This window comes from Fusarium keratoplasticum, chromosome 11 (genome assembly GCF_025433545.1).
Source record: "Fusarium keratoplasticum isolate Fu6.1 chromosome 11, whole genome shotgun sequence".
In the NCBI taxonomy this organism is placed as follows: Eukaryota; Fungi; Ascomycota; class Sordariomycetes; order Hypocreales; family Nectriaceae; genus Fusarium; species Fusarium keratoplasticum.
In genome coordinates, this window is record NC_070539.1 from 1,395,015 (window position 1) to 1,416,550 (window position 21,536).

The 21,536-nt window shown below is 50.5% G+C and overlaps 10 protein-coding genes across 10 annotated transcripts; 4 read left to right on the plus strand and 6 right to left on the minus strand.

Annotated features, from left to right (window-relative positions):
* Nucleotides 1-174: 174 nt before the first annotated feature.
* NCS57_01328300 (uncharacterized protein) lies at nucleotides 175-954 on the plus strand (the record flags this gene model as incomplete). The annotated part of the gene is made up of 1 exon (XM_053062926.1): nucleotides 175-954. One exon carries the CDS (start codon nucleotides 175-177, stop codon nucleotides 952-954), a length of 780 nt encoding a protein of 259 aa, XP_052907821.1.
* A 187-nt stretch (nucleotides 955-1,141) lies between these two features.
* Nucleotides 1,142-2,656, minus strand: NCS57_01328400 (uncharacterized protein; the record flags this gene model as incomplete). The annotated part of the gene is made up of 2 exons (XM_053062927.1): nucleotides 1,142-2,242; nucleotides 2,294-2,656. 2 exons carry the CDS (start codon nucleotides 2,654-2,656, stop codon nucleotides 1,142-1,144), a joined length of 1,464 nt encoding a protein of 487 aa, XP_052907822.1.
* A 714-nt stretch (nucleotides 2,657-3,370) lies between these two features.
* NCS57_01328500 (uncharacterized protein) lies at nucleotides 3,371-5,410 on the plus strand (the record flags this gene model as incomplete). The annotated part of the gene is made up of 2 exons (XM_053062928.1): nucleotides 3,371-3,556; nucleotides 3,614-5,410. 2 exons carry the CDS (start codon nucleotides 3,371-3,373, stop codon nucleotides 5,408-5,410), a joined length of 1,983 nt encoding a protein of 660 aa, XP_052907823.1.
* Nucleotides 5,411-8,486: 3,076 nt separating this feature from the next.
* On the minus strand, nucleotides 8,487-9,314 carry NCS57_01328600 (Glyoxalase-like-dom domain-containing protein; the record flags this gene model as incomplete). Its single annotated transcript, XM_053062929.1, has 1 exon — nucleotides 8,487-9,314. The coding sequence occupies one exon, from the start codon at nucleotides 9,312-9,314 to the stop codon at nucleotides 8,487-8,489; it is 828 nt and encodes a 275-aa protein (XP_052907824.1).
* Nucleotides 9,315-9,804: 490 nt separating this feature from the next.
* Nucleotides 9,805-10,365, minus strand: NCS57_01328700 (N-acetyltransferase domain-containing protein; the record flags this gene model as incomplete). The annotated part of the gene is made up of 1 exon (XM_053062930.1): nucleotides 9,805-10,365. Exon 1 carries the CDS (start codon nucleotides 10,351-10,353, stop codon nucleotides 9,805-9,807), a length of 549 nt encoding a protein of 182 aa, XP_052907825.1. The 5' UTR covers nucleotides 10,354-10,365.
* A 456-nt stretch (nucleotides 10,366-10,821) lies between these two features.
* NCS57_01328800 (uncharacterized protein) lies at nucleotides 10,822-11,952 on the minus strand (the record flags this gene model as incomplete). Its single annotated transcript, XM_053062931.1, has 1 exon — nucleotides 10,822-11,952. One exon carries the CDS (start codon nucleotides 11,950-11,952, stop codon nucleotides 10,822-10,824), a length of 1,131 nt encoding a protein of 376 aa, XP_052907826.1.
* Nucleotides 11,953-12,943: 991 nt separating this feature from the next.
* On the plus strand, nucleotides 12,944-14,015 carry NCS57_01328900 (AMP-N domain-containing protein; the record flags this gene model as incomplete). Its single annotated transcript, XM_053062932.1, has 4 exons — nucleotides 12,944-13,468; nucleotides 13,515-13,855; nucleotides 13,899-13,958; nucleotides 14,009-14,015. 4 exons carry the CDS (start codon nucleotides 12,944-12,946, stop codon nucleotides 14,013-14,015), a joined length of 933 nt encoding a protein of 310 aa, XP_052907827.1.
* A 204-nt stretch (nucleotides 14,016-14,219) lies between these two features.
* NCS57_01329000 (Fungal-trans domain-containing protein) lies at nucleotides 14,220-15,506 on the minus strand (the record flags this gene model as incomplete). The annotated part of the gene is made up of 4 exons (XM_053062933.1): nucleotides 14,220-14,567; nucleotides 14,619-14,916; nucleotides 14,967-15,387; nucleotides 15,476-15,506. The coding sequence occupies 4 exons, from the start codon at nucleotides 15,504-15,506 to the stop codon at nucleotides 14,220-14,222; spliced, it is 1,098 nt and encodes a 365-aa protein (XP_052907828.1).
* Nucleotides 15,507-16,985: 1,479 nt separating this feature from the next.
* On the minus strand, nucleotides 16,986-17,504 carry NCS57_01329100 (uncharacterized protein; the record flags this gene model as incomplete). The annotated part of the gene is made up of 1 exon (XM_053062934.1): nucleotides 16,986-17,504. One exon carries the CDS (start codon nucleotides 17,502-17,504, stop codon nucleotides 16,986-16,988), a length of 519 nt encoding a protein of 172 aa, XP_052907829.1.
* A 1,154-nt stretch (nucleotides 17,505-18,658) lies between these two features.
* Nucleotides 18,659-20,147, plus strand: NCS57_01329200 (uncharacterized protein; the record flags this gene model as incomplete). Its single annotated transcript, XM_053062935.1, has 8 exons — nucleotides 18,659-18,957; nucleotides 19,010-19,051; nucleotides 19,101-19,167; nucleotides 19,219-19,246; nucleotides 19,302-19,314; nucleotides 19,365-19,454; nucleotides 19,505-19,847; nucleotides 19,905-20,147. The coding sequence occupies exons 1-8, from the start codon at nucleotides 18,716-18,718 to the stop codon at nucleotides 20,145-20,147; spliced, it is 1,068 nt and encodes a 355-aa protein (XP_052907830.1). The 5' UTR covers nucleotides 18,659-18,715.
* Between the last annotated feature and the right edge of the window lie 1,389 nt (nucleotides 20,148-21,536).

Below are 21,536 nucleotides of genomic sequence, written 5' to 3' on the forward strand. Positions count from 1 at the left end.
GTCTTGAAAGACTGCTCAAAAACAAGATATCAAATTTTCTTGACTCTTTTCTCGAGGCTCATCTATATAAACGCGATTTCTCGCTCTCCTGATCTTCATCTTCTACTTCTTCAACACCCCAATCCTTTCTCAACATCCCCTCCTCGTTCTCATACATATTCATCTTCCAAATCAATGGCTTCTCTCCTTGCCAAGCTCTTCCGCCGGAAGAAGCAACCCCCCATGGTCTGCGCCGTCGCTCTCGACGACCATGGCCATCCCATTGGCGAGGACCCCAATCACAAGCACACGGCCGCTTGCTTCGTCGACTTTGAACCCCTCTCCCTCATTGAACTCTTTCAATCCCAAGGCTGCCAATCCTGCCCAGCCGCTGTCCCTGATATTCTCGACGCGACAAAGGACCCCAACCTTCTTCTTCTTACCTACAACGTCACGCTGTTTGACCACACTGGCTGGAAAGACACCTTTGCAAACAACACCTCAGACCAGCGTCAGAGAGCTTACGCTATGAAGTGGCAACGCAAGAGTATCTTTACTCCTCAGATCGTCATCAATGGCGTGGCCGATGGCTCTTCCGCCGGAGATGTCCAACAGCTTGTTCAACAGGCCAGGACTGCTCGGGCAGGAATGGGATGGAACATTTATCTTGACGCCAACGACACTGATGTCAGAATTGATTCAACTGCCGAAACGGTGGATAGACATGACATTCTTGTCATCCTTTACCGAGCCAGTGATGAAAAGGTCAAGATTGGGAAGGGTCCCAACAAGGGCAAGAAGCTCAACCACCGCAATGCAGTGACGAATGTCATGAAGATTGGAGAGTGGACCGGAGGAAATCTAACGATTCCGCTGCCTGCTTCTAGGGACTCAATGAAGCCGGGTGAGGAAGCTGTTGTTGTTCTTCAAGAGGGCGGTGCTGGAGGTGCCATCGTGGCTGTTGCCAAAGTCTAGCGGATGAATTCGGAGTCTCGGAAGCGCGAAAGGTTACGATGTCAGTTTACTTATTTTCTAATGAGAGTCCATCAAATCTCCATATTCTTCAATCTATCAACATTGCCTCACCCTTTGTCTACCTCCAAGCTACCTTCTCTCAACGACTGTACACAAACCCTACATAATAGCAACTTGCACCTTGTCTCTAGTCTCCCCTAGGCTGTGCATACTCCATGAGCACTTCATCCTCCAACAACCTCTTGTGGCAGCTCTCCTCCAGGCAGACACACACTTCAATGCCTTCATTCTCAGCCGCATCAACAGACCCCGCTCGGCTAGGATACAGCAGCACAAAGCCCTCAAAACCTGGGTTCGGCCATCTCAGTGCCTTGGGAAGTCCAAAGCCAAAGTCGTGCGCCTTGTACGCAGTCATGCCCTGCCAGCTGGACGCGCCGAGATCGATGCCTAGGAACGAATTGATGCTGATCTCGAGGAATCGCTGATCCTCGTGTCCAGCTACCCACTGAAGCAGGTTCGAAAGGTACTCTGGAGTGATGGCGTTGATTGAGCCTCGTACCGACGTCGCAAGCTGGGGCAGGTTGCCCGCGACGATGTCCTTGACTGCCAATGGCTCGCAGCGCGCGGCGGCAGCGCCAACACCCAAGAAGCGATCAGGCAGTGGTGGGTTCCAGACCTTTCTGGTATCGACGGCATGGACCAGGATTGCCTTGAATTCTGGGTCTGGCTTGAGCATCTCCAGCTTCGCACGGGTGATGCTACTCCACAGGAGAGCCATGATTGCATCGTAGGTAGAAATCCAGCTGCCTCCATCCTGGTTCGAAGCCGTAGACTTCAGCAAGTCAAGCTTGCTCTTGGGAAAGTGCCACATCTGGGCAACCAAGGAAGGCATCACGAAACCGGCGGGAGGAGGTGGCATCGGGCCGCCAGCATCTCGCACAACGGGGAACATCTTGCTAAGCTCCTCGACTCTAGCCTTCGTTGGGCTTTCAATGTCAAGAGGAGTGCCGTGAATGCTAAACTGATGCTTCGTAGGAATGAACGGAGTTCCATTTGCCGCAGCAACAGTGTTTTCTGCCCAGGTGGTCAAGAATCCATCACATCCTGGCCCGTCGGATACAGAGTGATGGATGGCCAGACCAATGACGAGACCACCTCGGATGAAGTTGAGTTGAAAGGCAGCAACAGCGATTCCCTCCTCGTTGTTGTCACCAAGGGGAGAGTGGAGTGGTTTGGCTGTGACGAATTCGGGGAGGAGTTGGCTTCCTTTGAGGGCACTTGCTGGGAACTGTTTCTCGTCAGTATTGTGGCTCTTTACAAGAGATTAGGGGAGCCTTACGTGTTTTTCGGCCAGTTCCTTGTAGCTAGGGAACTCGTCTTGGCCTAGCATGTGCTTGACGTGCAAGCTGGCAGTCGAGTCCCGCTTCCTAGCCACCCACATAGTCCCAGTGGTAGCGTTCATCTCCAGAACACCACTAAGGATTGGGAACTGGGATAGTGTAAACTCCAGTCCAGCGGTCATGTTACGAACTGTCGCCTCAATGCTGGTGTCTTCTGGGAGAGCAAACACTTCGGCAACAGCGACGTAGACCTTGGGCATGATGTGACCCATGAGGGAGAGGGAATATCGCTCCGATTCTGGGGCAGATCTCCATCCTAAGGGATGAAGACGAAGTTCAACTGGTGATGGGCCTGAAGACATTATTGATGGAAAGTTTTTGCGGATGTAGATCTCTCTGCAAAGAGTGGCTCGGGGTTTGTTGATACTGAATATCATAACCATTCCATCCTATCTATATATGCAACTACACTGACTTACACCGGCGGACGAGGCTCCGGCCTGCCTCTGGCTGGTAAGCCTTGACCCAACGCTTAGCAAAGACAGAGTAGCATTATGTGGCGTCCCAGCCCAATCTAAGGCGACCCGGAAGCATATTGATCCAGCCATGAAACTGTGGCAGAGCTAAAATCTGAGTAAGACGCTAGCTATCAATTCGATCTCCCATCTTCGGCGGAGCGACGGCGGAAAAGATCTGTTTACTCCTTTCCACCTTTACAGAGTATCTACACACGGAGATCCTCCCGCCGACTATTCCCATTACCGAAACCCATGGATCAAGAGAATACATGCGCTAGCGAGACCGTTGGGCCATCCACGCCAAGGCGGCTCTTGCGCAAGGGCACCCATAGCTGCGCAGAATGTACGAGCCAGATTCGACTTTTCTGAATAGTGTTGACCGTTTCTTCAGGCAAGAGGCGAAAGACAAGATGTTTCTTTGACAATCTCTCGTCTGCCACATGTGTGGGATGTCAGCGCCGAGGCACGCGTTGTGTAGGCCAAGAGTTTGTCGACATCGCTGCATCCAAACCTGAACATGATCCAAGGACGGCAGAGAGGCTGGAAAGAATAGAGCAGATGCTTGCGAAGCTCACTGAAAGATTCCTCGCAGACGGCCTGGGCGATGAGCACGACGCGTCGCAGAGCCAATTGCCCGTTCCAAAAGTGTCGGCGGAAGACCGGAGTGCCAGAGACGACTGGCAGGACATTGGCGATACTAGCCACGGAGACTCTATCCATCATGTAGTCACCGAAATAGCGCTGGTAAGTACCTACCTTTTACCATATTAGTCGTTCCTAAGTAGACTAGCCTGAATACAGAGAACATCAGACAACACCACGGCATCAAGTCATTTTGCCCTGCCTGAGTTCGCGGGAACATGTCAAATCCTCCACGCCGCTTTACCATCTCAACATGATGTCGATCTTCTCTTCGGGTCTGGGAGAGCTGCTATTTATCTACAAGCACTCTGCAATTCCTACAGAGAGCTGTTTGAGGAAGGCAACTCTGTATCAGCTGCTATGCTGTCGATCCTCCCTCCAGTCACCGCCCACCCGGTCGTTCTCGCAAGAAAGCTATTGCAGCTCGCTCTTTGCATACAGCAACTAGATCTTTCGTTCAACCGCCAGTCCCTTCATTTGGGTATGTGTACTGGTGAAGCTATGCACAAGTGCTACTCTCTTGCCTCAAGCAAGGTGACCTGTCACGACGATCTCCTAGACTCTCTCGAAGGACTCGAGTGTCTCGTCTATGAAGGAGTCTACCTCGTCAACTGCGGCAACCTTCGTCGAGCATTGGTAACTCTGCGCCGCGCCGCAACACTGGCTCAGTTCATGGGGATGCATCGCAAAGCCCCTCATACCACTCCGAAACAACACGATCCGGCGACCCGTGTCTCGGGAGATGTAGCCTGGGCACATATCGCTTATCTAGAACGCTACATATCCCTTCTCCTCGGCATGTCGAGTTCCATCACGAATGCGAAGTTTGGATCCGAGGAGAAAAAGGTCAACAAGACAGACGCAGAATGGTTTGAGAGGTTCCAGGTTGATATTTGTGAGCAAATCATCAACAACAACCAGCTTAGCAGCCATGGCGACCTTACCGCCACCCAGAAGATCGATGAGACAATGAACAGAATTGCCGACAGTATCCCAAGCAACTGGTGGGCACCACTTGAGCTTCGCCCCGGTATGACTGGCGACGACTTGATGGCACTTGTGGTAAATGCACAGATGCAAATTATTCACTACAATCTACTCACGGTTCTTCATCTCCCATATCTCCTTCGCAAGACGCCTAGTCATCAGTACGACTACAACAAGACGGTCTGCACATACGCCAGCCGCGAGGTTCTGAACAGGTACATCGCCTTCAGATCTATTGTCAGAATCGTCTTTTGCTGCCGCCCCGTCGACTTTTGCGCCTTGACAGCCTCCCTGACTCTCCTCCTCGCTCACCTCAGCCGTGATGGCCAGGACTCTACATGGCTCTTGAAGCACCAACGCCTCGGGGATAGGGCGCTGGTAGAGAAAACGATAGAAACCCTGGACGAGCTCAACCGACTCAACGGAGATGAACTGACAAGGGAGACTGCAAAGCTAGCGAGACGCTTAATGATCCTCGAGGCGGACTCCGCAAAGACCGGCGACGCCTATAACTTCGGCATTGTCGATGAAACGCGTGATGACAGCGACAACGGGCAAGGGGAACGTTCTTTCTTCCTCAAAGTTCCATATTTTGGAACTGTCAAGATGGCGCCTCAGGACTCGTTTGTTTCACCGTGTCTTGAAGCCGCACCCAGCATAACCCAAACAGACAGCTCACACACGATGTCATCAGCTGTTTCTAGCGGGTTAACCTCCTACACATCGTCCGAGGAGCCTCTACATCTGCCTCAGCATCTACTCATCAATGATGAAGTCTCCATCGCCCAGCAGACGGAGCTAGACATGTTTGATATCCCGATGCCAGATCTCATGGCAGATTCAGGTGATTGGGCGTTTCAGGGAGTTGATACCGCGTTCTTTGATAGTCTAATGAGTTGTCAAATGATGGATGAGGGGGGCTGGAACAGCACTTGGTATGATGACAGTCCACAGGGAAACGGCGTCTAACGGCTTATGTTGAACATTAACTAGAACATGTTCCCCAGAGCCCTCATATAGTTTTCGATAGAGTCTGCGCTTCATTGTTAATTATCTACCAACATCTACCAACGAACTACCAACGACCTTCTACACATCTTGCATGCACGGTGCCAGCAACTTCCTCCTCACATACCAAAACCCGGACTGAGCGGAACGGTCCTTCTGTCCCCTGCTGCTCCCGTATCGTATCGCCCATAACCTGAGCAAGGCCGAACGCAGAATGCCCAGAATCCCATCCTAATTTCTCGAAATTTGAAATCTCACGATAGGTCACAGTTGAGCCGTGAATAACATCCATCGCTCGATCTCCCGGGTCCAGTTCCTTCGCGAGTCCACACTTGCTCGTCACCAAGTCCTTTGACTTCAAACTCCCCTTGAAGCAGCTTTGACATCTACCAACACAGTAGTCAACCAGATATAGCACCTCGAGGTCATGCTGGATACAACAGCAGAAATAAGCCATCAATATGGGGTCAAATCCGCCCGGTGACCACATCTCGGCAATGTCAATAGCCAACCGCCGAGCAGAAAAGAGCGATGCTGCCATATCCTCAGACCATTCAGCTTCTAGAACCCTTGAGACGTTGTGTCGAAAGATTGGTCCAACTTCTTGTTCTATATTATGGCTGAAACCGAAACGCAAGCCGAGCACGTCAATGTCGTTATCATAAGACACCTGTTCGCTCTGCGAGGGCAGGCGAACGACATTCATCATCCCTTCTTGATCGCTGCCGGCTCTGGTCTTCACCGTGTTTGAAGAATCGATTGTCGTTCTTGACAAGATATTTGCCATCTTGTATATGGACGGGTCGTTTTTGAAGGTCGTTGAAGAAGCAGCTCCACGATGGTCTGTGGCTGTGACGTTGAGGCTGCTAAGAAAGGTGTGCTCAACATGTGCATCGTCATCTACCGCCTCGCCAGAGATGAATTTATCGGGACTGGAAATGTCTTGAAAGCAGACGTCGAAGAAGTGGATGCCAGGCCTCGGTAAACTCGCATCCCAGATCTTGAGTTGTAGTTCGGCTGGTAATTGAGGGAAAAGAGTAAACATGTTCAACAATTAGCCAGTGGCTGATGACCTTTGACTGGACTTGATGCTTTCAGGAAAAATATTTATAACAATCAAACATGGACAAAATATGTTTACATCGAGAGGGTGGTCATATTGCCAGCGGCTGTCTATTGTTCTCATACTTCGGCGGAGAAAGCGCCGAGTCCGTCCGGCGCTTTCTCACGCCACCGCAAATAGTTAGATTGCGCGAGATGGCTGATATGCCTGCCTAAGCGTTTATAATTAGACCCCTGGTTCAATGCTACCTGCAGTAATGGCATGGTTCTTTGGGAGCTAAGTCTTTGAACAGCGTTCCTACGTTTCATGATTTCATCAACATCTGCTACCATGTGTCCCAGTCATGAATTTCCATTCCCCCGGTGGACATAGTAACATATCAAAAAGATACAGAAACAATTACAGGCCCATGAAGGACTTCAGCTAGCATCTTGATATTCGTTTAACCTAGGTAGATATGTAACGAGCGTGTTTAGTTGTTCAGAGCACAACTTGATCTGCTGCGGCGCGCGCCTTGACATTCCCTGACAGGCAATTCCATTCCAACAAGCACAGGCAATAAAAACGAAAGAGGATACCCTGTACAGAGCATTCTCTCTCCAGATGTCGTCTAAATCTCCACTTATGAGAATTCGGCGCAGTTCTTCTGTCCCTTCTCGCAAATCATCTAATCACGATATCAGACCCCCAAGCCCAAGATAGTCAGAAATTAAGGGCATCTTACCGAGGTGAAAGCATCATTGCATCTGTTCATGAAGCAAGGCCCCTTCTGGCAGTCGAGGTAGCAAGGAAAGTTCCTGACTTCGATGCCGCCTTCGCAAATGTCGACACCGCAAGCGGCGTTGGCGCTGGTGGCAGCAAGAGCAGCGAGGAAGGCGTTGACAAACTTCATTTTGATAAGGCGCGTGTGGTTTTCGGGAAAGAAGATGTGGTGTTCGGTTGACTTGGAAGGGTTGCTTGGATGGAACAACAATGTACTCAAGGGAGAGGAAGCTGCCTCTTAAATAGATATCTGGATTCAAACGAGGCTGTGCAAAGACTGCGAGAGAAGATATCTCTTCCTACTACAGCATTCATGTGCACCCTTGGATAGAACGCCGATATCCATTCATGACCGACGGCCCGGCCTCCAAACGGTCCCTCAGCTGAACGAACGCAAGGCTGTCTCAGCTTTCTGCCGACTTGACACTGCCGATCATGACCTACGGCTTACGTGTAAGCATTCCTTCCTTCATCATCAGCAGTTCTTTGTGTGTTCTTTCTCAGCCATCCATCGCCATGTTCATCAATTACAAAACGCTTCGATCGACATTATGCATGGCGCTGCGTTTATCCGTCTCTAGTATCTTGCTGCGTTACTCAGAGCCAAATTTCAACGGAAATTAGAAGATCATTACTGCAGTTGGTCTTTGAGTTAATCTATTATAAGCTTACCTGAAACACCAGCCGCATGATACTCTTACACGACTGCTAGGCGCTACAATTTGCTCAATACAGATTACTAGCCCGTAAATTCTCCATACTCATATGCCGATCTATGCTCGCACTCTAGCCAGTGACCAACTACAACCCCATGGCTCGGTCAGACAACATGACGTTCGAACCCACAACGGCGTTCTTGGCTGCAAAGATCCCGCCTCAGTCAGCCGCATAACTCTAGCAAAGGGCAGCATAGGAGTCTTGATTGGTTTGAATATTCCGAAAATTGTTAACTCGGTGCGTAAGCAATTGGAATAAGCAGCCGCAATATCAGACATGATGACGAAGTATTAGCTAAGGCTCCAGTATGAAAGATGATCCTCCTGACTTATCAGCACAGCCTAATAGCATCCAAGGATCAAGGTGAGTGTGATATGGAAGCAAGGCAACAGCACGAATGTGATTCCTTCATTTCTTCTTCCTTTAGGTTTCAAACTGATACATAGGTGCCCATGCTGTATGACCAGGAGGGGCCAGATAAGTTATCCTTATTATCTAGGACTCAACCCCGAAAGTCAACCCAGGCAAAACCTCAATAGTGCTAGGGCTGTTCTTCTCTCCAAGAAGTGTGATATGAATATGCCGCTTCTGATCTTGACTCTTGCCCAGCGATAGTTGATGCTTCCCTTGAGTAGAACCAGAGTGCACAACATAAGACCACGCTTTCCCATCAGCGCCAGTGTCTGAAGCAGGCCCATGAATTCCATCGTAGACGCCGGCGATAAGATCCAGCTCCGACTCAGAGACCGTGACAGAGACTTGTGAAACTCCAAGCGCCCCTGACGGATGCTTCGTAGAGGAAGCACCTTGATCGCCTTGGTATGGAACCCTCAGATGTCGAGGTGTTCGGTCCAGACACCAGAAAGGAGCAGTTCCGGGATGGAGAGGGTTTCCAGAGACGTCTTCAGCTGATGCAACTGACCACTTCAGCTCAACTCCATCAGGGCGAATACGCCCGCCCGCAACCGGGTCCCTATAAGTGGCTCCGGAGGTGGCATCCTTAACCCGTTTCTGGATCACAACAAAATCCTTCTCGTCGGGGAGAGTGTGTGCCCAGTCAATGACGGTACCCTCTTCCAATTCTCCCCATCGGTGAGACTTCCGCCTCTCCGGGTCCAAGTTTTGTTGAAATGCGATGAGTTCGATATACACGCCATCGGAGAATAGAATGAGCTTGTTGAGTGTCCGTCCATCAGCATGGGTGCCACCATCGATGACTGTAAGAGCACCTTCAAGGCGCTTTGGCAACTCTTGCAAGGTTTCGTAGGAGATCAGGATGACGATGTGGTCGAGAATTGGCCGCACAGAAATGTTGTCTGCCATTTTGAAGACGAGTCAAGGTGATGATGAAGTTGGTCGAAAGAAGCTGTTGAGAGGAGAGATGCTTGATAAACCACGCAAAATGCTTGGCTGTCGATATTTATACGAAAGCCAATTGCGTGATCAGGATGTGGATTACGTCACGGAACAAATCACAGCGGACCGGCCGAGTTCGGAGGGATTGTTCAAGAGTAAAAACGATAATGATAGACTCAATGATAGACTCAACATTTACGGGTGACTCGCCCATCATAAGTTGTCTAACTGGAATACTGTTGCGAGGCTATTCCCAACCAACAATAGGTAGCGTTATGCGTGCCTTGAAAATGGCTCAAACCCCAACCAGTAGCCTTCCCCTCACGGACTAAAAGCAGCCCCGTCTAGAATAAAGGCAAATAATTACATTAAAGAACAAATCGTCAAATTTTATCTCTATCTTGTCGAGGAGTCCCTGGGGCAAGACCTTCGACGGTACTAGTAAACCGGTCCGCCATCAGTTCTCATCCTCTACATAACTCGAATGCCCCTTTCCCTTCCTTCCCATAACTGCCAACCCCTCCCCATTCCCTCCTTGCATCACCTCCATACCCATAACCCTCTCGTAGAAGGGCACAGACCGTTCCCAGTCCCCCGTGAACAGCAGGCTCCGTCTCAGATAAGGCATTGCTTCGATGACCTCCTGGATGCTCTTCAACAGCCATGTTCCAAGCCCCTGCCCCTGATACTTGGGGTCAACCCACACATCGGTGAGGTATATAAAGGTGACATAGTCGGTAATGCAGCGGGCTATGCCAATGAATTGAGCCTGCGAAGAAGAGGCCGTCTCGTCTGATTGGGACTGCTCGTACAAGCCGAAGCATAGCGAGCTCTCCAGCATCTCACGCATAGCGTCTGCAGGAAGCGGCTTGGCCCAATAGAGGTCATCAGAGGCAAACACCTCTTGTAGTTTTTGAATGGGCAGCAGGGTCCGATCGCTTGATATGAGGTATGAACCCTTAGTCCAAGTCCGATTTTGAAGTTGTTTTTTGATCGACAGTGCCATTTTAAGTGGAACAGATGCAGTGGTGAAGATGAGAGAAACCATGTAACTGTGACGCTACCAGGACGAGGAAGCTCATTATCTACGATTCGGTCGTAATATCGGCCCGTCAAGTCGTGCGGGGTTCCGGATTTTGAAGGATGGGGATGTAATACAAAGATGAGTCAACACTTCTCGCTTGGAAAATGGGATCGGAAGCTCTCAGACTGAGCAGTTCTCTCCAGGAAAGGCGTCATTTTTCTTGACTAAGCTGAATGCCAGCCATGCCCTTATAAATGCTACAAGCTGCAACGCCTCAACAACAACCATCGTCAAACTCTCAGGATTATGCATTGCAAGCCTGATTTTCTCGTTTTATTTGGTAGATAAAATCCAAAAGCCATTTTTACACATAATTGATGCTGCTTCAACCCAGGGCACTCATTTCTCGTTGGATATATGTCACCCTCCCTTCTGGCAATTAACCACCAACTACTGACGACGCACAACACGTCTTGTAAGCCATGCCATTCCCCCAATGGATGACACAAACATCAAACTACCCAGATAGATAATCAGAGACCCAAACTTCCCCAGCCCATAGCTACTGGATAGGGGTTTGTCCAATAGGCTCTGTGAAATTGGCGCTATCACTATGTTCCCAACCCCCTTCCCAAACGCCATCAGGCTATAGACAGGCTGCGGGTCGTCAGAGAGCATTGATCCAAAACGCTGCCAGAAAACGACATAGGCTCCAGCAAAGAGTCCATATATAATCGTGAACAGAACCAGAGGTGTTAGAGAGTGAGCAAGACCCCACAGCGTAAATGTAGCGACGGAAGAAACCAGAGTAGTGATGATGACAAGGACGAAAATGTCATTAACACGATCAGATAGATACCCGAAGCCGAGTTGACCGGCAACCGTAGCCAGATTGTGTGCTGCCAAGACAAGGGCGCCAATAGGCCCGGAGAGACCCATAGCAGCGGCAAATGTCGGCAGGTAGAGTGAAGGGATATAATATGCGAGGCTCTGGCTCAAGTTCGACACTGCCAGAAGCCAAAAGACCGGGTTCTTCAAGAAGCTCAGGTCGACAGGTCGTACGGTCGCCCGGGTTGACACAGGCAACCTCCCCCGAAGAAGAGGGAGAATAGGCACTATGAGGACAAGTTGGACCACGACAAAGATTCGCAGTGCCCAGCGAAACCCCCATCGACCCAAAAGCCACTCAAAGAGAAATGGCAAGCCGACACCGCTGAAACCTCCGCCGGCAAAGACTACCGCATAGGCAAACCCTCGCCGTTGCACGAACCATTCGTTCAGCATGGAGAGTAATGAGGAATAGAGGAACAGGAATCCAGTTCCGTAGAGGACTCCCTGCGTCGCAATCAACACATTGACAGACCGGGCAAAGGACGCACCGAGAAGAGCTAGGATGCAGGTGGTTGTTCCTCCCAGCACCATGTGGTACTGCCAACGTTGGAACCGCGTGACCAGACGCGTAGCGAAAGGCGCCCCTAGGAAGTATATGCTTGACGAGATGGTGCCGATCGCAGCGATATTTGGCGAGTCTTGGAACTCGGGCTGGCGGCTGTAGTGTTCTTGGAAGACTCCAAACGCCATTGGAAAGCCTGGAGCAACTAGGTCAATTTCCAGCCAGAGATGGGCACGTTCATCAGCCTTTCGGCTTACCCCAAAGTACTCCTTCGATAATGAAACTTCCGAAGAGAAATTTCCAGGCAGCAGGGCCTCGATCCGTGGGAGCAAGACTGGACATGTGCGATGTTTCGTCGCCATGCTCTCCTCTGGACCTTCTCGACAGTTCAAGTGACATTGTTGGCGTCTTGTAGTTGTAATATGCGTCGAAAAAGTATTTGCTCGGAGCGTTCTGGATAAGATGCAGCGTCGTAAGTGGGACAGGTACTGACTGAGCAATGCTCACAATGGAAGGACAGACGGGGGATAGGAGGGGCAGATAAATACTTAACTGCTTCATGATCCACTTAGGTTTGTGTTCTCTTCCTATTGGTTGGTTGGTTACCAGCCGAGGGGAGGAGAGGACTGGAAGGATGCTGGCTCTCGCATCATTCGGTGTATAATGACGCTGGTCTCTATCTCGGCTTCGGCTTCGGCTTCGGCTTCGGCCTCTACCAAGAGCCCCTTGAGACTCGATTAACTGTAAGAGAAGAAGAGATAAAGGGTTTTAGAAATGGGATATCTGTGTGTATTGTGGCGTCTCTTATCTTCCATTGATATAAGACTGGCTTCCTCCCAAGAAAACAGTAGCATTCCTCATCTTGATCTTCAAGCAACATTCCCCATGACAGAAGCCGACATACCCAAGGGGAAGTATCCCGCCAAAACACATGCCCGACGCGTAGTCGACTATATTCGATCCAAGATACCTCATGCAGATGGCTTTATCTTTCTGTCCGGTTCTCCAGAGAAGTTCCATGATGACACAGACCTCGCTATTCCGTTTCGTCAGCGGAGCGCCTTCATGTACCTGACTGGCGTTGAAGTTCCTGATTGCCACCTACTCTATGAGATTGCCAATGAACGCTAAACACTCTTTATACCACCCATCGATCCCGAAAGCATCCTATGGTCCGGCATGCCCTTCACGACTGAGAAAGTTCCTGACAAGTACGTCGACGCTGTCTTGCCAAACACCGACCTTCAGACGACGCTTGACTTGATTGTAAGCAGCACGCATGAAGTTGGGAACTCATTCTTTACCATTGCTGGACATGTGAGAAATGGGATCATCTTTCCAGGCGGAATGAGCGTGGACTCGACCAGCCTCAAAGAAGCCATTGACGAGTGTCGGGTGGTCAAGGACGAATACGAAATTGCCTTGATCAAAAAGGCAAACATCATCAGCTCTGCTGCACATCTAACCGTCATCAAATCTGTTAAGAAGTGCAAGAATGAGTCAGAAATTGATGGCTTGTTTTTAGGAGAGTGCACCAAAAGGGGAACCAAAATCCAAGCCTACCCGAGCATTGTTGCAAGTGGACGTACGGCTGCGACGATGCACTATGAAAGGAACAGCCAGAATCTCTACCTGAACGGAATGGCCAAGGACGTGGTGGTTATTGATGCCGGAGCCGAGTGGAACTACTATGGTGCAGATATCGTGAGGTTGTCCTTGGCCACGTCTATCCTTGACTAACATGAAGCAGACTCGAACTCTGCCTATCTCTGGCAAGATCACGCCTGAATCTCGTTCGATTTACGAAATTGTCCCGAAGATGCAGGAAGCTTGCATTGCGGCCCTGAAGGAGGGCGTTCTCTGGGATGATCTTCATGTGCTGGCGCATAAGATTGCCATTGATGGCCTCTTGGCGCTCGGTATTTTAAAAGGAAATAACGATGAGATCCTGGCGGAAAGAATCAGCACCGCTTTCATGCCGCATGGCCTCGGCCACTTCTTGGGCATGGATACAGGTGGTCACCCCAACGAGACCGATCCAGATCCCATGTTCAAGTATCTGAGCCCGAAAATATTCGATTCTTGGCTGACGTTCTTAGAGACATATGATCCGTCTGTATCTCAACAACCAAAGGCTCTCGCAATACATTGATGAAGAGGTGCTTGACGAGTACTGGGATATTGGCGGCGTATGGTGAGTGGACAGTGTGCAGGTCAGTTGTTTGGCACTAACATCGCTTTCAGGTATTGAGGATGATCTTCTGGTTACTCGAGACGGCAGCGTGAATCTTACCATCGTACCTAAGGATCTAGACAAGCTGGAGGCTATCATGTCGAACAATAGTATGGCAACTTAAAGATGGCTTGAATGGTTCAGTTTGAACGCCCCTGTGATATTCTGGGTCGGGGGGTAATCAGATGGGCAAACGTACTCAGCTGGAATGAGAGACATCCATCAAACACTAGGACCAAGCCAATCAAAACTATTCAACAACCCAAAGCGAAAGGGAGGCGGCAGCAATGATCCCCAGCCCAATGTCTCCAAGTTTCCCCTTGCCTCCAGCTCGACAGGCTCATTCAAATGATGGTCCAGTACGCGCTGGATGAGGTGCTTAAAGTTGGCGCACGATTCCCCAGCAGGAGCAGAAGGGGGGACCCAATCCAAGAATCCCACCAGCAAGCTCAGCTGCTGCACGATAGCCGACCTCGTCAGTGCAGCGTAGCGAGGATCAGATCCCGTGGGAGTTGGTTGGAGAAGCTCTTGACAGAGGATGCCTCCACCAGGTGCCCCGTACTCCAGGAGCTACTTCAAGTCAGCAATCTTCTTTTCAAACTAAATGACAGTGATTCCTACCTGCCATTCGAATTCGCGTAGTATGACGGGGCTGTCCAAAGAGCTCTGACGGTTCCAGAGTTCGACTGTTAGTTTGACGAGGTCGAAGCTCGCAAGTACCAGATCCCTCTTGTCAGATTGGCCGTGTCGATGAAGCAATCGTTCCACAAAGAAGAGATTCTTCAAGTAATCGAGCTGGAGTGTGATTCTGAAGTACAAGGTCTTCGCATCAACTTCCGGGTTAATGAGGTCGTCCGGGTTGTACTTGACCCATTCTGGAAAGGTAGACATTGATATCATCTGTCGAGTCTTGATGTCTCTGCCTCAATGTCAGTCTGGTCCAACGAGGCCACTGGAAGAAAAACGAACTGGAGTTGGTTTATATCCACAGGTCTTCTATTACACAAGGCGATATCGATCAACTCGTCGCGTATGACAGCGATCATGTGTCGCGCTCGAATCATGGTGGTCGGATATATCTCACCAACCGTATTCCAGCCATGGTCATCCAGCAAGTTGAATGCTTGCATCAGAGTGGTATCATCAGAACCAAGGTCTTCATCACTGATGTCAAGGGGCATCGGAGTGGAACAAAAGGTACCAGTCAAGGAGGGCGGCCGACCAGCAAAGGAAACGCCAAACTTGTCCGTGGTGAAGATCTGGGCGACAAGTCGACGTCGATACTCGGAGCAAAGTGTTGGTCTGTACGAGGGCCCATTTTCTAGAGCGTGGAGTCCAAGATATGTGAGCATGGTGACGGCCAGGCTGTGGGAGACGTAGCTCGAGATTCCTAAGAGTTGTCAGTGAGAACCCGATCTTGAGTAGTCAAGAGCTAGAAATTACGGGCATCGCCATCAACGATGGAGTCGAGAACCGACTTTCGCCGGCAGAGATCAAGGAGTACCTCATTGCCCTCGGTAAAGGTGCGAGAAAGTTCAATACAGTAACCTAGACAAGCGCGAACTGTCTCAGAGGAGGCTTGATGGGCGAGCGATTCAACGTGGTTGCTGCGTAGAGAGTCGACGTCGTCTGATATCCGTGCAATCCCAGCCCACAAGAGCCCTATGGATTCCCAACGGAGATTTTTGTCACAGAATTGGCTGATCCATTGTTCGGCATCATGGCACTCCTCTTTGATTGGTCGTCTCGTGTTGTTACACAGAATCTCGGCCAAGGCGCTTAAACCCTCATCGCCCCTTTGCAGTAGATCCTTGAACGTGACCTGAATGGATTGCACGATTCGATAAATTGCAACATTTATCCATCCCTTTAGGTCACTTGAAGGTCTCTGGGATGCCGTTTGCTCAACCGGTAAGCATCGAAGGACGAAGAGAGCAGACTCTCGGACAGGTGATTGGAGCTCGCGAAAAGTAACACGTTGATGGTTCCCTTCGGTTTTTTCTACGCTACCTGGATGTGAAACAGACCCATTGGCCAGAAAGAGATTCAACTGAGTCTCTTCAAAGACGTTGTTGTGACTCGTATAGCCAAAGTAGCCCGAGTCGGAAGCCGCATCAATCAAGGGTTTTGGTGCTGTTCGAGATCTCCCCTCAGTGGCAGCATTGGCCTCAGAGATTGATTGCGGTCCACTGTTCGATGTCTCTAACGGCGGTGTTGATGATGGGTAGATGCAGTTGAGTTTGGTTCGTGCTTTTCGACATCGTTTGCACGTTGGTTCCGAGCGGTCACAAGCCAGTTTTCGAGCCCGACAGGGAGCGCATGCCGGGCGATGACTGATTCGACGAGAGGAATTTGGAGATGTGGACGATATCATTATCCAAGGGCGTCTTGTCTTTGTAGGAGTTAACTGTGACATGAGTGTGGCATGGCTCGGAAGGCATCCCGGAGTGGGAACGGAGCGGAATATTGTAAACACGACCACGACATCGTCCCCTCACAAGGCACGACTAGGGACTTTTTTCTTTACAATGCGGTAACACCATTTTATATCATCTCATAATTCGCTCTTTGAGCCTCAGTCCATCAGTAAAGGAAATGGTAGGGACGGGAGAGCTGGGTCTTGCAGAGTTGGGCCGCTGCACGAAGGAAGGTCTGGCAAGATATTCAGTTCCACAAAGGTGGGATAAATACCCTTGTCGCATTCATGCGGAGAAAGGTCTCATGAGTGGTTAAAATTCTCAATTCAAGGGTTCGGTAAAATTCACAGCTGAGGTTGCACACCCTCTTATTCTCCCGGCACGTGTCAACTTAGATGCCTCGGCTCAATGAACTCTCAAGTAAGCTCTCCAACCAGCAACGCAAGACCTTCCAAAACAAGCTCTAGTTCATACCCATAATTCATTAAAATTAAGCATGTCTAATTATGTCGTAAAGAAGGATAATTACAGGTCATTCCAGAGTATCGTGCCTCGAGCTTTTTGCTCATATCTATCCCCTCAGTGATGAATACGTCTTGATGGCCTTCTCGAAGCTCTCTCCAATTCCCTTGACCAATTCCTTAGCGTTTGCTTGAAGCTCATCCGGAACCTTGGCAATGACGGCGTCTGAAAAGTCCTCGGTCAAATCCCTCTGCAGCTCCAAGTTGAGAAGAATGACAGGGCGGAGGAGCAGCCTGTCAAAGTCGGGCTTGGCCCGGATGACCGTCTCGAGGGTCACGTTGACTTGACCTCCCAGCTTCGTGGTGGCCTGGGCGACAGCAATCGTCTCATCGACCGACAATGGGCGAGACGCGCGGGCCGTCTTGGTGCCGTTGTGGATTTCGGCAAGGAGGATGGTGGACTTTGTGATGATGGGTAGAGTGCCGATGAGGGTCTTGGGCCAGTCGGCAATCGTCTTGTTGAGGGACAGGGTTGCGTTTCCGATGTCGTTTATGGCAGCGATGATGGTAGCTCCGGAAGCGAGAGCGCTGCCCGCGAGGGCCAAGACGGGGAGGATGCTCAGACGCATGATGGACTCAGTTTAACGAGAGATCTGGTACTGATTCTGAAAAGCTTGGCCAGATTCTTTCCTCCTCCGTTATTCCCATCTACTTATACCGTCTTTCTCGCCCTTCACGTGCCAAGTGTCAGCCTTTCAACTCCGAAAGCTGAGTTGGTGGCCTCGTGTAATCACAACCCTCTCCCCGCATCTATCCTCAATCAGGAACTCTGCCCCGAGATCACAGCATCCAGATTAAATGACTCTCTCTCCCCATGGGGAAACCCCTCGGGCACTTCCCGGCACTCAGTGGTTCCTTTGCTCGTGGAGGCTGGGAAATCTTGAATGGGTGCGGGGAGGATCGCCAATTCCGGGGACAATCGACAGGGGTGATGGCATTCTGGGCCGCGGCAAACACTTGACTTGCACTTGGAGTAGATGCATGTGGAATTGTTTGTGGGAGGATGAGGTTTTTTTTGGGGAAATGACAGCTGCGCCGCAGGTGACAGAAGGATTCGGTGTGGCAATGTCGTCCAACATGATGTGCTGCTACTCACACTTCTCTCATGTGCATGCATAACTTGGCCTTGACACTGACGACAAATCATGCACGATGCATTCATGTTCTCCTGGGCCCTAGAAAAGCTTGTCGCTGTCGTTGCAGGGCTGCTGAGAAGTCACAGACCACCTTGGCAACGGTCAAGCCAAGCCGGGAAGCCCCAACTCTTTCTGGGTCTCTTGGTAGCGACACATGCCAAGTTCCAGTCCCCCATTGAATTAGAATCCTGTCAATTTGTACATATGCTTTGCCCTTTCCACGTGCAACGTCCTCTCTGTGCCTCTGACCATGTGGGCAGTGAGCAGTAACCCACATGCCTAGTACAGGCCAATGTCAGAGCTAGTGAGTAACTATCGACAAGTTGAGATCTATCGGTCAGCACGCCAATATACAATCAATCTACTATCTTCAACACCAAACAATCCATTTCCCGTTCATCAACACCCTTCACCTTGAGGCCAATTCCTTGGGATCGCCATCTTAGTCACCAAGAAGCAATGACACCATTTGATTGGCCAACACCCCGGGCCATGCAGCGACCTGTTGGTTTGCGACCAACAGCTCAACTTGTCTTCCCCCTCACTTGGCCCATTTCCCATGCGTTGTGATTATTTGCGTTTCACCAGAGGGCGCCCACAACTTGAGAACCATCCCTCGGACGAATCAGTTCCCACCTTCGAATATGGCAGATGAGACAGAGCCCTCAGCCCACCGCACGGGGAGCAAGTCTCCCACAGAGCCTGGCTCCTCTCCACCTGGAAATGAGGCGCCACTGGAGGCTGGTGATAATCCCGCCGACGACGGTGACTCTGCTTTCGGATCCGAGCCTGCCAGTTCGACAACATCGATTACCTCGAGTATTCTAGAGTATCGAACTGTGCACGGGAGAAGATACCATTCTGACAGAGGAGATGCCGCTTACTGGTATGTAGATACCAGTAACACATGCTGCGCCAACTAACAGCAATGACTGAAGGGCGCCCAATGATGAGCAGCAGAATGAGTCTATGGATATCAAGTAGGTTCCTAAAGGTTCGAATTAGGAGACATCGCTAACATGTCCCCAGCCACCATCAGCTCACGTTAGTTCTTGGGGATAAACTGTACCTCTCGCCATTGAAGCAGGACATCCAGGTTTGTGTCAGATACTCACTTGACGGACCTGTCGTCTAATTGCACTTGTAGCGTGTTCTTGACATCGGTACTGGAACGGGTAAACACATCTACTCTTGCCAATCATTGAACCACTTGCTAATATTTCACGGCAGGAATCTGGGCCATGTATGAGCCCACAAGTTATGAAACTGAAAGAATATTAACACCAGTCACAGTGACTTTGCTGATGAGTTTCCAAACGCCGAGGTGACGGGCACAGATATCTCTGTGATCCAGCCTCAATGGGTTCCTCCCAACCTCAAATTGTAAGACTGCTACTCGCCTTCAAACGGAAGAAGTTTCTCATGCTCTTTAGCGAAATCGAGGACTGCACACAAACCTGGACTTTTGACGAAAACTCGATCGATTACGTCCACATGCGATACCTCATCGGAAGCATTAAGGACTGGCCGGCTTTGATGAAGGAAGCCTTCCGCGTCTGCAAGCCGGGAGGCTATGTCGAGAGCTACGAGGGCTCTCCGGATATGGAGAGCGATGACGATACCGTCCCTAAGGATAGTGCTATGGCCGATTGGGGTCCCATCTTTAAGGAGGCCGGAGCCAAGATCAGCCGTCCGTTCACCATCTTGCATGAGGATCTGGCCCGCAAGGCCATGGAGGAAGCCGGGTTCGTGGACGTTGAATCAAGAGACTTCAAGGTACGCCGAATAATATGGTGTCTTATTCAACAGAAATTGAGTTGCTAACCTATTCAGGCTCCTGTTGGTGCTTGGCCAAAAGACAAGAACATGCGCGAAATCGGACAGTTTGCCCAAGTAGCACTAGAGCAAGACATTGAGGGCTACGTCCTCGGAGTCGCTGGTCTAGCACGCGGATGGTCCAAAGATGAAGTGGCAGTCTACTGCGCCAAGCTTCGTCAAGAAATCAGGTCGCTGAAGCAGCACGCGTATTATCGCATCCGCGTTGTTTACGGCCGAAAGCCGGAGGACATTGCGTAAGCCGAGACGGGATCAGCCTTTTTTGTACGACTGTCTTGGACGATCTTTGAGACACGGGACATGCACGATGACGCAGTGTAACCGAGATCGAGGTCTTGGATGTGCTGGGCACTGGATGGGATACCCGGTATGGTTGAACAAGATGCTCGGCACCCGGGAATTGGGGTAGGGAGCCCAAGCGCGAACAGATGGCATGCGTGGCAGCGTCCAATAAGAACCAACATTATCGCTCAAGAACCGTGGCTAACGTTCATGTCACGCTGTCCCGTGACAAGAGATGGGTGTCGAGACGTTGAACTCTGGGAACAAGGCGCCAACGTTTGCGCCACAGCTTGACGCGCCTGTTTGCCCCCGTGGCGTTAGCATTGTGAGTCTAGGCGTTGTCTGAGACCTTTCTCGAAGTGGTGACTTCAGTCTCGAAGATGTCGAAGAGAGCCTAGGATAGCAGTCCGTAGGTCAAACCTGATCATGAGCTTTATTCTCGTGGCGCGTTGCCATGGTTGTTTTCCTTGTCTACGGGCGCAGGATGTCAAGCTGCGACCAAATTGAAGACTCTGACATCAAGGTAATTACACAGTGGATAATGCAATAAAATGTAATGGTGATGTGATGGGTTGATGCTACCCTGATTACTCTAAAACTGGGGTTGTCAGATCCTTCTATTAAACACAAACAGTAGGAATGGTTGTTTATCCTGGGGTCTTTGGGTCCCTTGAAGCTGAGCCAAGATAAGACGGGTCGGATTCTCCCGGGCGCAACTGAACACAACGTTGTCAGAGTAAGCAGGTCAGCAGTAAGATCCATTATCTACCACGCCGCAAACGGTCCCAGCAACGAGCCCTGGCTCATCTACCACCATGACTGCATACAGAAAGAACCGCACCTCGGCAAAGGATCTCTTTTGCATGATCTGTCAGCATCTGTCGAGATTAATCTGCAAAAACTGTCCCTGTTTAGGGTAACCCGCGCGAGGAGCAAAAACCTGATTTGATTCGGCTGATCAGCGACAACCTCCGACAAACCGCAAACGGCCTAGTGGGGCCCGTTAGTTTCAGGCAGGGAAAAGGAGAACCTGGACCCAGAGGCGTTTAGCGGGGGGTCACTCAGTTTGAAACTATCGAAGGATTCAGTCTCTCAGCTGGACAATAGTCTCGAGCGCCATCAGCGCCTAGTGGATAAAAAGTAAGGTCGGTAATGAAGCAGTGGACTGAGGGACTCGAGGTTGTCTACGGAGCACGTACAGGGGTCGAGAGGATCCATCTGTGAAGAAGGTGAGAAAGCGAAAATGTAAGGGGAATGAAGAATGGATGCTCAGACCACGCCCGCTTGAAATGACGCAAGGTTGTCATGGTCCATCTCTCCGGCCTCTTTGCCTCGTTGGTACTAGGG